Source organism: Protobothrops mucrosquamatus, unplaced genomic scaffold (assembly GCF_001527695.2).
Source record: "Protobothrops mucrosquamatus isolate PMUCROS unplaced genomic scaffold, P.Mucros_1.0 scaffold_294, whole genome shotgun sequence".
NCBI lineage: Eukaryota > Metazoa > Chordata > Lepidosauria > Squamata > Viperidae > Protobothrops > Protobothrops mucrosquamatus.
The window spans coordinates 2,536,120-2,550,047 of record NW_015386370.1 but is presented as its reverse complement, the minus strand read 5'-3'; the positions used below and the strand labels follow the sequence as shown (position 1 = coordinate 2,550,047).

Genomic DNA, 13,928 nt, shown 5'->3' with positions numbered 1-13,928 from the left:
GTGGGTCTCCTCAGGGTGCCGTCGGCCAGACAGTGCCGGCTGGCGACCCCAAGGGGGAGGGCCTTCTCTGTGGGAGCTCCCACCCTCTGGAATGAGCTGCCCCCAGAGATCAGGGTGATCCCTGATCTCCCTTCCTTCCGCCGCGCCCTTAAGACATGGCTATTCCAACAAGCGGGACTGGCCTAGGGCAATTTTTAGACGGGTTTTAATCATATTTTAATTAGACTATATTTAAATATTTCTTCTTAATTAATTTTAATTCTGTAATTGTTATTTATGTTTTTTAAATCGATTGTCAGCCGCCCTGAGTCCGCAAGGAGAAGGGCGGGATATAAATTTAATAAATAAATAAATAAATAAATAAATAAATAAATAAATAAATAAAGTTCTAAGCTCACCTTCAACAATGTCACCCACGTAGTGATTAAGGGTCTGTGTTAATTCATCAGCACCACGATCCAAGCTGGTGTTCATGCTAAACTTTTCTGTCAGAGCTGTGAAACCTTGAAAATCATAAGCAATTGCTGTCAGTATAACATTTTGGGACTGTGGATTAGAGATAAAAGAAGGACAGGCAGGAGGAGTTGACTCAAAAGAAAGTCTTGGCTTGGAGAAGAGAAACAAGCAGCTATAAGTTTCAGCTGACAAAGGAAAATCTCCATAGAATCTCTCCTTGACAGCAGTTGACATGTAGAGCCTTATTTCCTGCACTGTGCATTTATATATTCTCAAAGTAAGTCCTTTTTTGCACAGGAAAAGAAAAATAACAGTTAAATAGATGCATGTTGAAAAATCAGTAATTCTCTTGAGGTTTATTGTGTGTTTATATGGACATTTTAAACCTAATTTTCAGGATGAGCAGCAAAGATTTTGCACTATTTTTTCTCATTTAGTACCTTAAGTTTCCGTTAAAAAAAATATCTCTGAAATCTGTCCCCTTCCCTCAGTGGCACACTGATTTCCTTTGCTTACCTGAAATATCCATAAAGAGCAGAACACCATCAAAGCTTTCAATGAAAGGCATTTCCTGAGCAAAATCTCCATATACAATGATATCAGGGACATGAGCAGCTAATTTACCAAGGGTTGAAATCTCAATTTGATTATTCTTATTAGTCATTATTATTTCTGATTTGGAACATAACATGCAAGCTTATTCACTGCTATATAGGCATTAAATCTTCTGTTGTGATGCCCCAATACTGTGAAGACTTATGTATACTTAGATAACACCTCCATTGTTAGGTTCTGTGTCACAATGAACTGATAGCAATTTCTCCTCCAATTACAGTAGATGGATTATACTTTACCTAACAACTGTTGCTAGGCTAGAGCATATCCTTCTCAACAGTGAATTCTCTTAGTTACAGATTGTTGTCACTTAATCAGCAGTGTGCAGCAGTGAGCCAGCAGTATGCAGCAGCAGCTCAAAAATACAGTCCTTGGTTGTATAAACAGAGATATAGAATCAAAATCACATGAAGTTCTTAAAAAGTTTTTTAAAACCTTAGTAAGGCCACACCTGGAATACTGCAGCCAGTTTTGGTCACCACATTAAAAAAAAAGATGTTGAGACTTTGGAAAAAGTGCAGAGAAGAGCAACTAAGATGATTAAAGGCCTGGAGACTAAAACTTATGAAGAATGGTTGCAGGATTTGGTTGCTAGTCTAGAGAAAAGAAAGACTAGGGGGGACACAATAGCAGTATTCCAGTACTTGAGGGGCTGCCACAAGGAGGGGGGTTCAACTTATTTTCCAAAGCACCAGAGGGCAAGAGAAGAAACAATGGATGGAAACTAATCAAGGAGAAAAGCAACAGGGAATTTGTTATGTCCTGGGCCTGTGATTCACAGAGCAGGTACAGGATGCTGCAGAGAGACCCGGGCAGACCACGTGGCCTGCCCGGGCCAGACAGGCTGTCTGCAGCCTATTGTGCTTGCGCAGAGCGGGAAAATACGTTGCATTTATTGGCTGATGCTGTTCCCTGCAAAAGGGTATAAAGGGGATCAGCGCCATTTTGTGTTGTTCTGTTAAAGCTTAAATAAAGAAGCATCTGTTGTTACTCCTGCCTCGTTTCAATGCCTTACCAATGCACAGAACAAAACATTGGCGATGAAGGTGGGATCGTGCTGCAAGGAAGAAAAGAGAGAATACTAGGCTGACTCACCACGGAAGGCCCAAAGTGTTTAGAAGTTCAGCATTCCAACTTGTGCGACTCTGCCTGCCAGTACGAAGATGCTGGAGGAGAGCTCGTCAAGATTCGTCCGGGAACCCCTTCGCAACATGAGCAGCACGAGGTGTTGGAAGAGGCCACCAAGAAGAAACTATAGCAAAGATTGGACGTCTGTCTGAATTTGATGTAACGCATCCGGAATGTTGGAGTTCCTACATTGCCAGGGTGGCAACTTTAGAGTAAACCAAGTTCGAGAGGATGGGCTCAAAGCCGCAACGTTACTTTGTGTCTGTGGGCAAGAGACTTTTGACATTGCTGAAAACTTGGTTGCCCCAGCACCTTTGGAATCCATCGCTTACGCAGAGCTGAAGAAAATGTTAAAGGAACATTTTGAACCGAAGCTATCAGTGATTGCATGGCGTCATGCATTTGAACAGCAGGATCAATGTCCCGGAGTCTGCTGCAGACTTTATTGCTGTTCTGCGTCAAGCTGCAAGGCCCTGTGAGTTCAAAGACTTGGGAGATCGGCTAGTTTGTGGTTTGAGGAGCCAAAAACTGCAGCAAAAGATTTTTGCAAAAGAAGCCATTTCTTTCCAAGATGTGCTAAGGGAGATTATGGCCAAAGAAGCAGTGGGAGGAGCTGTTAAGGCCTTGCGGCTTTCCAAGAACCCTACGTGTTCGCGCTCAGTCCATCAAGAAGTTGCTAGAGAGGTATCCGAACTGGATTCTGAAAATGAGGTTGATCGTCTGCAGCAGCCATCGGAGAGAAGGCTCAAAGAGCAAGCTGACAAGGGGTCTGACAAGGCAGTTCCATTCCCTCGGTGTTTCGGATATGGAGGCTGCCACAAGTGCTCCGACTGCAGTTTTCGCTCTGCTACTTGCCGGGTGTGTGGCTGGCAAGGCCACACAGCCACTGTCTGTTTGGGTCACAAGAAAGACCGTCCATCAGAAGAATTGCCTCGGAAAGGTATCAGGGTCCCCAGCCACAATAGGGTGGGTTTTTGCACGTCCCAAAGGAGCGTATTGAGAACAGGGGCCCACCGGCCATTGAAGAAGAAGCTGCATATTGATGTCAAATTGCAGGGGGTCCCCTTAGCGATGGAGCTGGACACAGGTTCAACTCTGTCAATTATTTCCCAGAACACCCTCAAGCAGATCTGCTGTAGAAGCGGCCAGAGAGTTAAACTCAGGCTGTCGAATCTTATCTTAATGAACTTCCAGAATTCCGAGTCAGTGTGAAAGGGGAGGCCACACTCAGAGTGCAGCATAGGAATTTTGAAGGGTTTTTGGATGTTGTCGTGGTTGAGGGTGACCGCACGAGTCTAATCGGACTCGATTGGTTCGAGGCACTTGGAATTCAGGTGACTGGGCTACACAGTTTGCAAACCGCAGGTCTTGTGGAAGTTTGCAAGGAGTTTGCTGACATATTCAGCCCAGAATTAGGGTTGTACAAGGGGCCTCCAATTGCTTTACGGTTAGACCCCTCCATTGCACCGATTAGGATTAAACCTCATTGGGTGCCCTTTGCGCTTTAAGCAAAAGATTAATGCTGAGCTGGATAAGCTGCTACAGCAAGGCATTTTGGAACCTGTGGATAGCAGTCCATGAGAAACACCCATAGTCACACCACTCAAGGCCAATGGGGAAGTCCGCATTTGTGCTGACTATAAATGCACGCTAAACAAAGCGTTACAGCAGTACTCTTATCCGATGCCTGTGGTGAGCCACATTTTGGCCTCACTTAAAGGAAGCCAAATCTTCACCAAACTAGATTTGGCCCAGGCCTATCAATAGCTACTGGTTGATGATGCAACGGCAGAAGCCCAGACGATCGTAATGCACCGGGGAGCTTTCAAAGTCAGAAGACTGCAGTTCAGGGTTAATGTGGCTCCTGGCATTTTCCAAAACATGATGGAATGAATGCTCCATAACATTCCTGGAGTTTGCCCATATTTCGATGATGTCCTCATCGCAGGGGAATGAATTGAAAACCTGTCTGAAAGGCTTCGGTCACTTTTGCTGCATTTCCGCAAAGCGGAGCTGAAGCTTAAGCAGGAAAAATGCAAAATTGGAGTAACTTCCACTGAATTCCTGGGGTTTTGCATAGATGCCGAGGGCATCCATCCTGCTGAATCTAAGCTAAAAGTAATTCAGCAGGATCCAAGTCCCAAGTCGAAGAGTGAGCTTCAAGCCTTCCTTGGACTTCCGAATTTTTACCATTCCTTTCTCCCCCACAAGGCCACGGTGGCAAAGCTCTTGGATAAACAGGCTTCATGGAAGTGGACAAAGGTCCATGAAAGGAGTTTTGCTGAGGTCAAAGCATTGTTGTCTTCAAATGCTGTTGTAGCTCATTTCAATGAGCAGCTGCTAGTTTGTATAGCTTGTGATGCATCCCCTTATGGGATCAGGGCTGTCTTAAACCACCTCAAGGCTGATGGGACACAAGTTCCTATAGCCTACTATTCAAGGACTCTGTCTTCTGCTGAGTATAATTATGCATAGATAGACAGAGGAAACTTGGTCATTGTGGCTGGCATAAAAAAAGTTCCATGACTTTTTGTATGGTCGCCATTTCACGGTCTTTACAGACCACAAGCCACTGCTGGGGTTTTTCACAAGGACCAAGCAAACCCCACACATAATTTCTCCTAGAATTTTGAGGTGGTCAATATTCCTCTCGACCTCCGGTGGGAAAACAGCTGTGGAGATGGCGGCTTTTTCTAGCCGTCCACCTGGGGCTGCGTCAAAGCCTGAAGAGACAGCGATCAACAGCTGTTTCTCGGCTAGGAACCTCTCCCCTCGGGCGAAGAGGGGGGGGTGAGTTTGCCTGGATAGAGATTGAATCCTCCTTTCTCCCCCTTTCTTGCTGGGTGATTGGAAAGTGATGGCTCTCTCAGAGTCCGGGCGTTTCTCCGCACCCCACGGTGCCTTTGCTCCTTTTTTTTTTTAGTAGCAAAGCCAGAAGCAGCTTCCACTTCTGCTTTCTAAAGACACTTATTGTGAGTAAAATTTAAAGCAGACGGAATTGTACAGGAGGACTGGATTTTAAGTGATTTAAAACTTTAACTCAGAGAATATTATACTATCTTCCTTATTTGCATTAAACTAAAGCAAGAAGAAAATGGCGGTGGAACTGCTGTTTCTTTGTAGCAAAAGGCATTGTTAAGGAAAACTTTCACTTTTCTTCCGGTTATTGAATGGATACAGATATATCGTAAAGAACTTTTTCAGCTTATTGAAAGTTCAAGTTTTTTTTTTCTTCCTTTTTTTTTTTACAATAGTTTAAATTTAAAATGTTTTTACTTCTACTCCCCCTGTTAATTATATTCAAGGATTTACAGGAAACTGAGGATTTTTTGGACAAGAAATTGGTGGATTTTATGAAAACAGAGAATTTGTTTTTCAAGATTGTACAGCTCAAGTATGACGGGCGGATGAATTAATAGAAGATATTGTGGATATATTTCAGAACGATATGTTATATTATAGAGACATGGAGCTTTCTTTGAGAACAGGATTGAAAGATGGCATGCAGGGAAAGCTGAGAGAGGAAATGGTGATTGATCTGGATATGGTTTTGGCATACGACCCTGAAGAAATTTCAAGAGAAAAAAATTATACAGTTAATTTAGGGGTCGTTTGTCAGAGAAATCTGTCCAGAGATGTTGCTATCTACTTTTCTAGAAGATTTTGTTATCATCGACGGGTGGAAGAATTACCAGAAAAAGTGGAAGGTCTGGAAGATGGATCTGCAAAAGAGGAAACTGTGGAAGTCATGAAGTTTGTTTTGAGAACAGGATTGAAATATGGTATGCAGGAAAAGCTGAGAGAAGAGATTGCGATAGATCTGGTTATGGTTTTGGCGTACGACCCTGAAGAAATTTCAAGAGAGAAAAATTTATAGATATAATTTAGGGGTCGTACGTCAGAGAAATCTACCTAGAGATGTTGTTATTTACTTTTCAGAAGATTTTGTTATAATGTGTATGCAGCAAAAAGGATTTAATTTACAATACATTTGTCTGTTCTAGAAGTTTTATATTTTTAAAACTTTTATGTTTAAATATTGATGGTTAATTTGCTGTATAAAAGAAAGAGAATATTTCATTATTTGAAAAAGTTTGCAATGAATTTATGTTGTGTTAAAGGATTGGAGTTAGTTATAAGGAGTTGTATTTTGAATAGAGTTTATATAATGAGAATTTATAAAATTAGTTAAAGACTTTAAAATAATTGATTGGATATATGGGATATAATTCGTACTTTATTATGGGATTTGAATTTTAAAGAGACGAATGTGATGCTGATGTTATAATAGTGGTAAGATTATTGTTTAAATTTTAGAAAAGATGGGTAGATTATATTCAGAGAAAGTTAGAAAGTGATAAATATTTTGTAGTTTATGAGTAAATTTTATAATGTTTACTATAATTAAGGATATTATTATGTTTAAGTCTTGAAGAAATGATAAAGATTTCCGCATATTTGTAAGATTAATTTTAAGTGTGACTTGGGGAAGATGGATAGATTATTATTAGTTATATGCTTAGAGTTTTATTTGATTGTTTTTTAATGTTTAAAGTTAAAGGATGTTTATACTTGTTTGTTTTAAATTTGGGTACTTATATTTTGACTTGGGATGAGGTGTTTGTAACCCTGTAATCAATTCTGGGAAGTCTGAGGGGGGATTGGGAGTGGGTGGGTGGGTAGAAATAGATATAAAATAATCAGGTGTACTGATGTTAAATTTTTGAGAAGCAGATGAGTTGTTACTGATATTAATGTATGCCTGTATTTGTATATTTGGTGGGTTTTTTTGAAAATTAATAAAAATTGTTTGGTAAAAAAAAAAAATTCCTCTCTGCCTATGACTATTCCCTGGTTCACAAACCAGGCAAAGAAATGGGCCACGCAGATGGCCTTAGTAGGTTGCCTCTACAGCTCTTAGAATCAGATTCTGCTCCAGCTAACCACATCCTAGCTATCCAAGATTTGCCTGAGTCTCCCCTCAATGCAGGGGATGTGGCTGCAGAAACAGCCACTGATAACACGCTAACACGCGTGTTGAACTGGATGCTGTCAGGATGGCCTGACACGTGTCCTGGCACCAATTTCCAGAGTTTCTGGAAAAGGAAACCTGCTGGGTAATATCAGAGATAAAATGGGGCCCATTGTCAGAGCCAATGCCTTGGTATGGAAAGGAAAATGTGGGATAATTTCCTTTAGAAGGGCCTTGACCACCTCACGTGCCTTATAACCCCAGTGAGTGCTAGCATGCAATTTCCACAAGAGGGCCCATAATTCATGATCTGGGAGAAGGCATTGTCCTTGAAAAACAGCATCCATTTTATAAGCTCTGTGCCTATCCTGCAAAGTGTATGTTGGAGCCAGCACAAACAAAAGTGAAGGGGACAGAGAACCTGATGTGGCAGATTTTGTGGTGCGATCGGCCAAGGCATTTCCTCTTCCATGTTTAGTATCATCCTTACCATGGGCCCTCACATGCAGGACAGCCACCCTGCATGGGAGCAAAATAGCATCCAGCAGGCTCAAAATATCCTGTCCATATTTTACAGGGGTACCTTGAGCGGTGAGCAAACCATGTTCTTTCCACAAAGCCCCATGTACATATAGAACACTAAAAGCAAATTTACTGTCTATAAAGATATTAACAACCGCACCCTCTGATAATTCCAAGGCCCTTGTCAAGGCAATGAGTTCAGTTTTCTGAGCTGAGGTACCTGCAGGGAGAGCTGCTGCTTCCACTACCTGATCCAATGTGACCATGGCATAGCCAGCTAGCCTTTCTCCCTGTCTCATAAAACTGCTACCGTCTGTATACAGGTCCCTGTCCACTTCCTCTAATGGCTGGTCAGTTAGATCCAGCTGGCCAGAAAATACTTCTGTAATAGTCTGCACACAATCAATTTTTAATAAAGATTTTATTGATATTCGTTTACATACGTGTTAATTTTTCAACCAATGAGGAGTCTGGGCTCAGCTATACTAATACATATTCAATTCCTAATCCTTCATTCTTTCCTCTAGCCAACAATAAAATAAGTCCCAAGTTTGGTAGTAATCTGTATCTTCTTTATCTTTCAATCTCATGGTTAATCTGTCCATCTCTGCACATTCCAATATTTTTCTGATTATTTCTTCCTCTTACTGTAGTCCTTCATTCTTCCAGTATTGTGCAAAGATTATTCTCGCTGCTGTGGTGATATATAAAATCAAATATAGACTTTGCTTATTAATCTTTTCAGGCATTATAATATACCTAGTAAGAAAAATTCAGGTTTAAAATCAACACGTTCACCTAATATTTTTTCTAACCACACATGTATTTTTTTCCAATAAGCCTTTGCTTTGCCACATATCCACCAAATGTGATAGTACGTGCCTGGGTTGTGCTTACATTTCCAACATCTATCTGACATATTTTTAAATATTTTTGCTAATTATTCTGATCTTGAGTTAAAACGCCTTCTTAAATCAAATCAGATAGATAAACTCAATAGAAATGATTTCATAACAAAAACATATTTAATCAGATAGATTACTTGCATTCATGACCATTGCCTCTGATAATACGTCTCTGTCCATTTCTATAGGTGAAAGAATGATACTCTCTTCATATCATCTCTATAGCGGAACAGGGTCATCGGGTGACATCTGACGGCCCATGCTTCTTTCAGATAAAGACATTCCAATCTGGCTTGTATCCAGGAAGTCTCCCAATACCCTTTAGAAACTCCTCCCACTTACCATCAACATGGGATGACTGACTAGCTAAACTACATTTCCCATAATCCATCTCTTAAGGAGACAGCACTTAACCCAATATATGCCAGATATTCTAACATACAGATACATGCTCTCTAGTTAGGGTTACATAGAGCTATACGATTCAGAACACTCCCCGCTTGGAAATTTACATTTCCACTACTAACTAACTGAAATAGCAAAAAACATAGCATTAAGGCATGCAATACTCATTGTTAACTAACTTGTGACTAAATAGGTAAAATCATGGTATCAAACATGCATAACTATAAAGTAAATATAAAACATGCACAATTATAACAAAAATAAGCAAGTGTTACATCAAACAATGCATAAACACTATACATAGTTTGAAGTTTGATCTTTTAGTTCAATCTTTGTCAGCAACGGGACCAAATCGGTGATCAGCCTGGTACAAGAGTCTTTGAGTCACGACCTGACTCACGTAGCTTCACGATCTGGACCTCAGCTTGGCAAACTAGTTCATCAACTGGGTGGGCCCGGTGCGCAAGTCCCATGGCCCAATAGTTCTGGTATGCATTCTTGTCTCTCAGCAAGACAAAGTCTTCTTCCTGTAAAGGACACTGGAACCAAATCTGGAACAGAAAAACTGGAACCCAAAATTTCTTAGGAACAAAGGGAACTGGATTCACAGGATACTCAGGAACTGAAGAACCTGGAAAAACAGGAACAGCTGAAGCTGGAAACTCAGGAACATCTGGAGCTGAAGAATCAGTATCAGGAACATCTGGAATCTCAGAAACAGCTGGAACTGGAAACTCAGGAACAGCAGGAACTGAAGAAACAGGAACAACATCTGGAGTTCTGAGGTTCAATTTTCCAATTCGGTCTTCTTTAGCAACAGGACCAGGTCGGTGATTGGCCGGGTGTAAAGCTTTTTTGCGAGAGTCATGGAGTCTCGATTGTTCTCGTGTGGCTTCACTATCTGAACCTCAATTTGGCGAACTAGACCATCAGAACTCGGTGGGGCCCGATGCACGAGCCCCATGGGCCAATAATTTCTATGAGCATCTTTGTCTTTCAGCAAGACTAGATCGCCTTCTTATAGGTTGGGTTCTTTGGTCTTCCACTTACGCCGCTCCTGGAGGGTAGATAAATACTCTTGCCTCCATCGCTTCCAGAAGGTGTTGGCCAGTAGCTGAATTTGCTTCCATTGTTGGACATACAAGTCTTTGGTGGCAAAATTTCCTGTTAGTGCTGGCCAATCGCCTGTCTTTTGAGTTAATAAGATAGCTGGGGTGAGGATGGTTGGATTTTCAGGATCTGAAGATACTGGAACCAACGGTCGAGTGTTGACGATAGCTGCAACTTCCGCCATGAGGGTCCAAGATTTTGTGGGCTACGCCAATCATGCGTTCCCACGCTCCTCCCTTGTGAGATGCATGGGGAGGATTGAAAGTCCAGACACAATCTTGGGCCTTTAGGTACTTGCCAATCTTTGAGTCGGGACGAATGCCTTCATCGATTTGCAGTTCCTTGCAGGCCCCTACAAAATTAGTTCCGCGGTTGGATCGAAATACTTTGACTGGGCCTCTGTGGGCTTGGAATCTTCTTAGCGCATGGTTGAAAGAAGAGGAAATCATAGCTTTGATGACTTCTATATGGATCGCTCTGATGCTGAGACATGTGAAAAGTACAGCCCAACATTTGCTGTTGGCATGACCACCTCTGGTTCGATAAGCCGATACGGCCCAAGGTCTGAATACGTCTAGGCCTACGTTGGTGAAAGGTGGTTCAGGTGTTAGGTGCTCGGGTGGTAGGTTAATTGGTGTTGTGTTGCCCCTCTTTGCCTACGGCAATGTAGACATTTGTGCAGGATGGTGGCAATGGATCTTTTGGCTCCCACGGTCCAGAAGCCTGCTGCTCTGATGGCACCTTCCGTGAAATGTCTACCTTGATGCTGGACGGTGTTGTGGTGATATTGAACTAACAGGTGTGTGATATATTGACAAGTCAGAACGATGATAGGGTGTTTGAAGTCTGACGCTAGCTCAGCTTTGGCTAGATGCCCTCCTACTCGCAGCAATTTATTTATTAATTTATTAATTCAATTTATATCCCGCCCTTCTCCTTACCGGACTCAGGTAATGGATTCAATTTCAGCAGGGAACTATTCTTTGGGAGAGCCCTGTTTGCTTCAGACATTCAAAGTCCAATGGGTACGTCTTGTTGCGTGCTTCGAAGAATCCCTCTTTTGGCCTGGAGGCGACTTTCTGGGACGCTTATATTGCGGTGCAGAAAATGGACTATTACTGCTATGCCTGCTACAAGAGGCCTCCACCTGGAGAAGCATTCGAAATGAGCGGTGTCCAGAGAATGCCGAGGAGATGATTTTATTTTCTCCTTGACATCTGTATAGAGAAAAATGATATGAGTGGTCGATGTTACGCTCCGTCCTGGCAAATTATTGGGTACCTGGGGTCATACGTCGTCGTCTTGGTCTGGTTCTAGCAGTTCATAGTTCTCTGGTTCTTCCAACGTCTGGTTGTCTGGATGCGCCAAAAAATCAGGACCCTTTAACCAAACTGAATCTGCCAACTTTGAAGCAGGAATGGACCGTGTTGCCTGGTCAGCTGGATTCTGGTATGTTGCCACATATCACCACTAGATAGGGTCTGAAGATCTTCTAATCCTTTCCACCCTATTACTTACATAGATGTAAAAGCGCCTACTTCGATTGTGGATGTAGCCTAGTACTACCTTGCTGTCCGTGTGGATTGTAATTCGAGATCCAATTCCTTTGTTATTAGTTCTGCTATCTCTATGGCTAGAACAGCACTGCAGAGTTCTAACCTGGGTATGGTGTGGCTCTGTAGTGGTGTCAGTTTTGCTTTCCCCATGATGAAACCAATGTTACAACTCTCCCCGCTGTAGACTTTGATGTATCCTATGGCTGTGATAGCCTGTATGGAGGCATCTGAGAACATGTGTAGTTCCCTTTTGTTGCAGCGGCCAATGAGAGGGGAATATACGTGCGCTGAATGAATGTGTTTTGTAGGCAACTGAGGGATTTGCACCACTTCTCCCATTCCTGTTTGTGTTCTGGTGGGAGCGGCTTATCCCAATCAGTGGTGTTTTGGGAGAGTGAGCGTAGAAGAAGCTTACCTTGGACTGTTATAGGTGCAGCAAAGCCCAAGGGGTCAAACAGACTGTTTACTGTAGAAAGGACACCTCTTCTCGTGAAGGCATTGTCTTTCGTCGGAGTTCTAAAGGTGAAGGCATCCTTCTTCAAATCCCAACACAAGCCGAGACTACGTTGTAAATGAGGATCGTCTGTGCCAAAATCGAGGTCTTTTAGGCCTTTTGCATGATTGTCAGGGTCGAAGGCCGCTAACACTTCTTCGCTGTTGGATGCGATTTTGTGCAACCTAAGGTTAGCTGCCGCTAGCATTCCGCGTGTTCTTTTTATTAGGTTTATGGCTTCGGCGGGGGTTGGCACAGATTTTAAGCCATCATCAATGTAAAAGTCCCATTCTACAAAGCATCTGGCATCGGTGCCGTACTCGACTTCACCTATTCGGGCGCTGCGTTGCAGGCCGTAATTAGTGATTGCGGGGGAAGAACCGTTGCCAAAAACGTGTACTCGCATTCTGTATTCAGTCACCTGTTGGTTGTGCTGGTCATCGCTAAATCACAGAAAACGCAGGTAATTGCGGTGATCTTCCCTTATGTAGAATGAATAAAACATCTGCTGGATGTCTGCCATGTCAGCCACAGCTTCTTTTCTGAAGCGGATGAGTACTCCTAGCAGACTATTGATGAGGTCAGGTCCTGTAAGAAGGACTTTATTCAGGGAGATCCCTTGGTGTTGTGTGCTGGCGTCGAAAACCACTCTGATCTGTCCTGGTTTTTGTGGGTGGTATACCTCGAAGAATGGTAGGTACCAACACTCTTCTCCTTCCTTCATTGGAGGGGCTGGTTCTGCATGTCCATTCTGGAACATCTTTTCCATGAAGTCTACCAGATGTGTCTTCATTTCAGCTTTCTTGTTCATGGTTCGTCGTAGGTTGTTGAGCCGAGAGAGAGCTTGCTCATAATTGTTAGGTAGATGCTGCCTGAGTATACGGAAAGGTAGGGGGTCTACCCAACTTCCGGTTTCATCCTGTAGACATTTTTTATCCATGATGTCTAGAAATTCTTTGTCCTCTATCGACAGTCCCACATCGTTGTTGTGGATACTAGTTTGGAACACCGCTGCTCCCACAATAGGCTTGGCAGGGGAAAGCGTGAAGTGTTCTTGGCATGGTTCTAGGTGAGAAAGTCTCCCATTGTTGAGAATGGAAGTTTTCATGACGGTCGTTTGGGTTGGAGTTTGTAGCTTATCGATACATGCTGCTCCTGTGATGGCCCATCCGAGATCCATCTTAATGGCTACCGGTGTGCCTGGTGGGCCTCTGATTCTTTCCTCATTGCCGATGATTTTGTAGGCATTCCATCCCACCAATAGTAGAATCTCGGCTTTGGTATCCAGGGGAGGGATAAGATCGGCTATGCGTGCTAGATGAGGGAAGTTTCTTGTCATCTCTGGTGTCAAAATCTCATCCCGCTCAACCGGTAAGTTGTCCCATTCCATCACTGGTGGGAACAAGAAATGAGAGCTCCCGTCTATTGCTTCTATGCGTAGTCCGGAGATTGTTCTCCCCACCGTGCTCATAGGCACTGTGATGGCTTGTACTCTGAACTCAGTTCGGTCGGGAGGTCGAAGAGATCGAAAAAGGCAGACGTAGCTATCATGGTAGTGCTGTGTACATCGCATACCACATACATCTTCGCAGCCTTTTCTGGTCTTCCATCTGGATAAACTTTAGCTAGAAAGATAGGGGAGCATGAAGGAGGGTGCGATGAACTGCCACATATTTGTATACAGTGCACCTGGTCCCTTTTTGGGAGCATTGTGGAGATGCATTGAGTGTTTGTCATCGTGGTAGGGGTGGGAGTTGCTTGTTGTA

General features: G+C 42.9%; 1 protein-coding gene across 1 annotated transcript in view; it reads right to left on the bottom strand.

Annotated features, from left to right (window-relative positions):
• ADCY10 (adenylate cyclase 10) overlaps positions 1 to 12,370 on the bottom strand; it is a 220,727-nt gene extending 208,357 nt beyond the window's left edge. Inside the window, 5 exon segments of the mRNA XM_029287319.1 lie at positions 399 to 503; positions 973 to 1,128; positions 7,914 to 8,085; positions 11,407 to 11,468; positions 12,085 to 12,370. Coding sequence (XP_029143152.1) covers positions 399 to 503; positions 973 to 1,128; positions 7,914 to 8,085; positions 11,407 to 11,468; positions 12,085 to 12,370 — 781 coding nt within the window.
• Between the last annotated feature and the right edge of the window lie 1,558 nt (positions 12,371 to 13,928).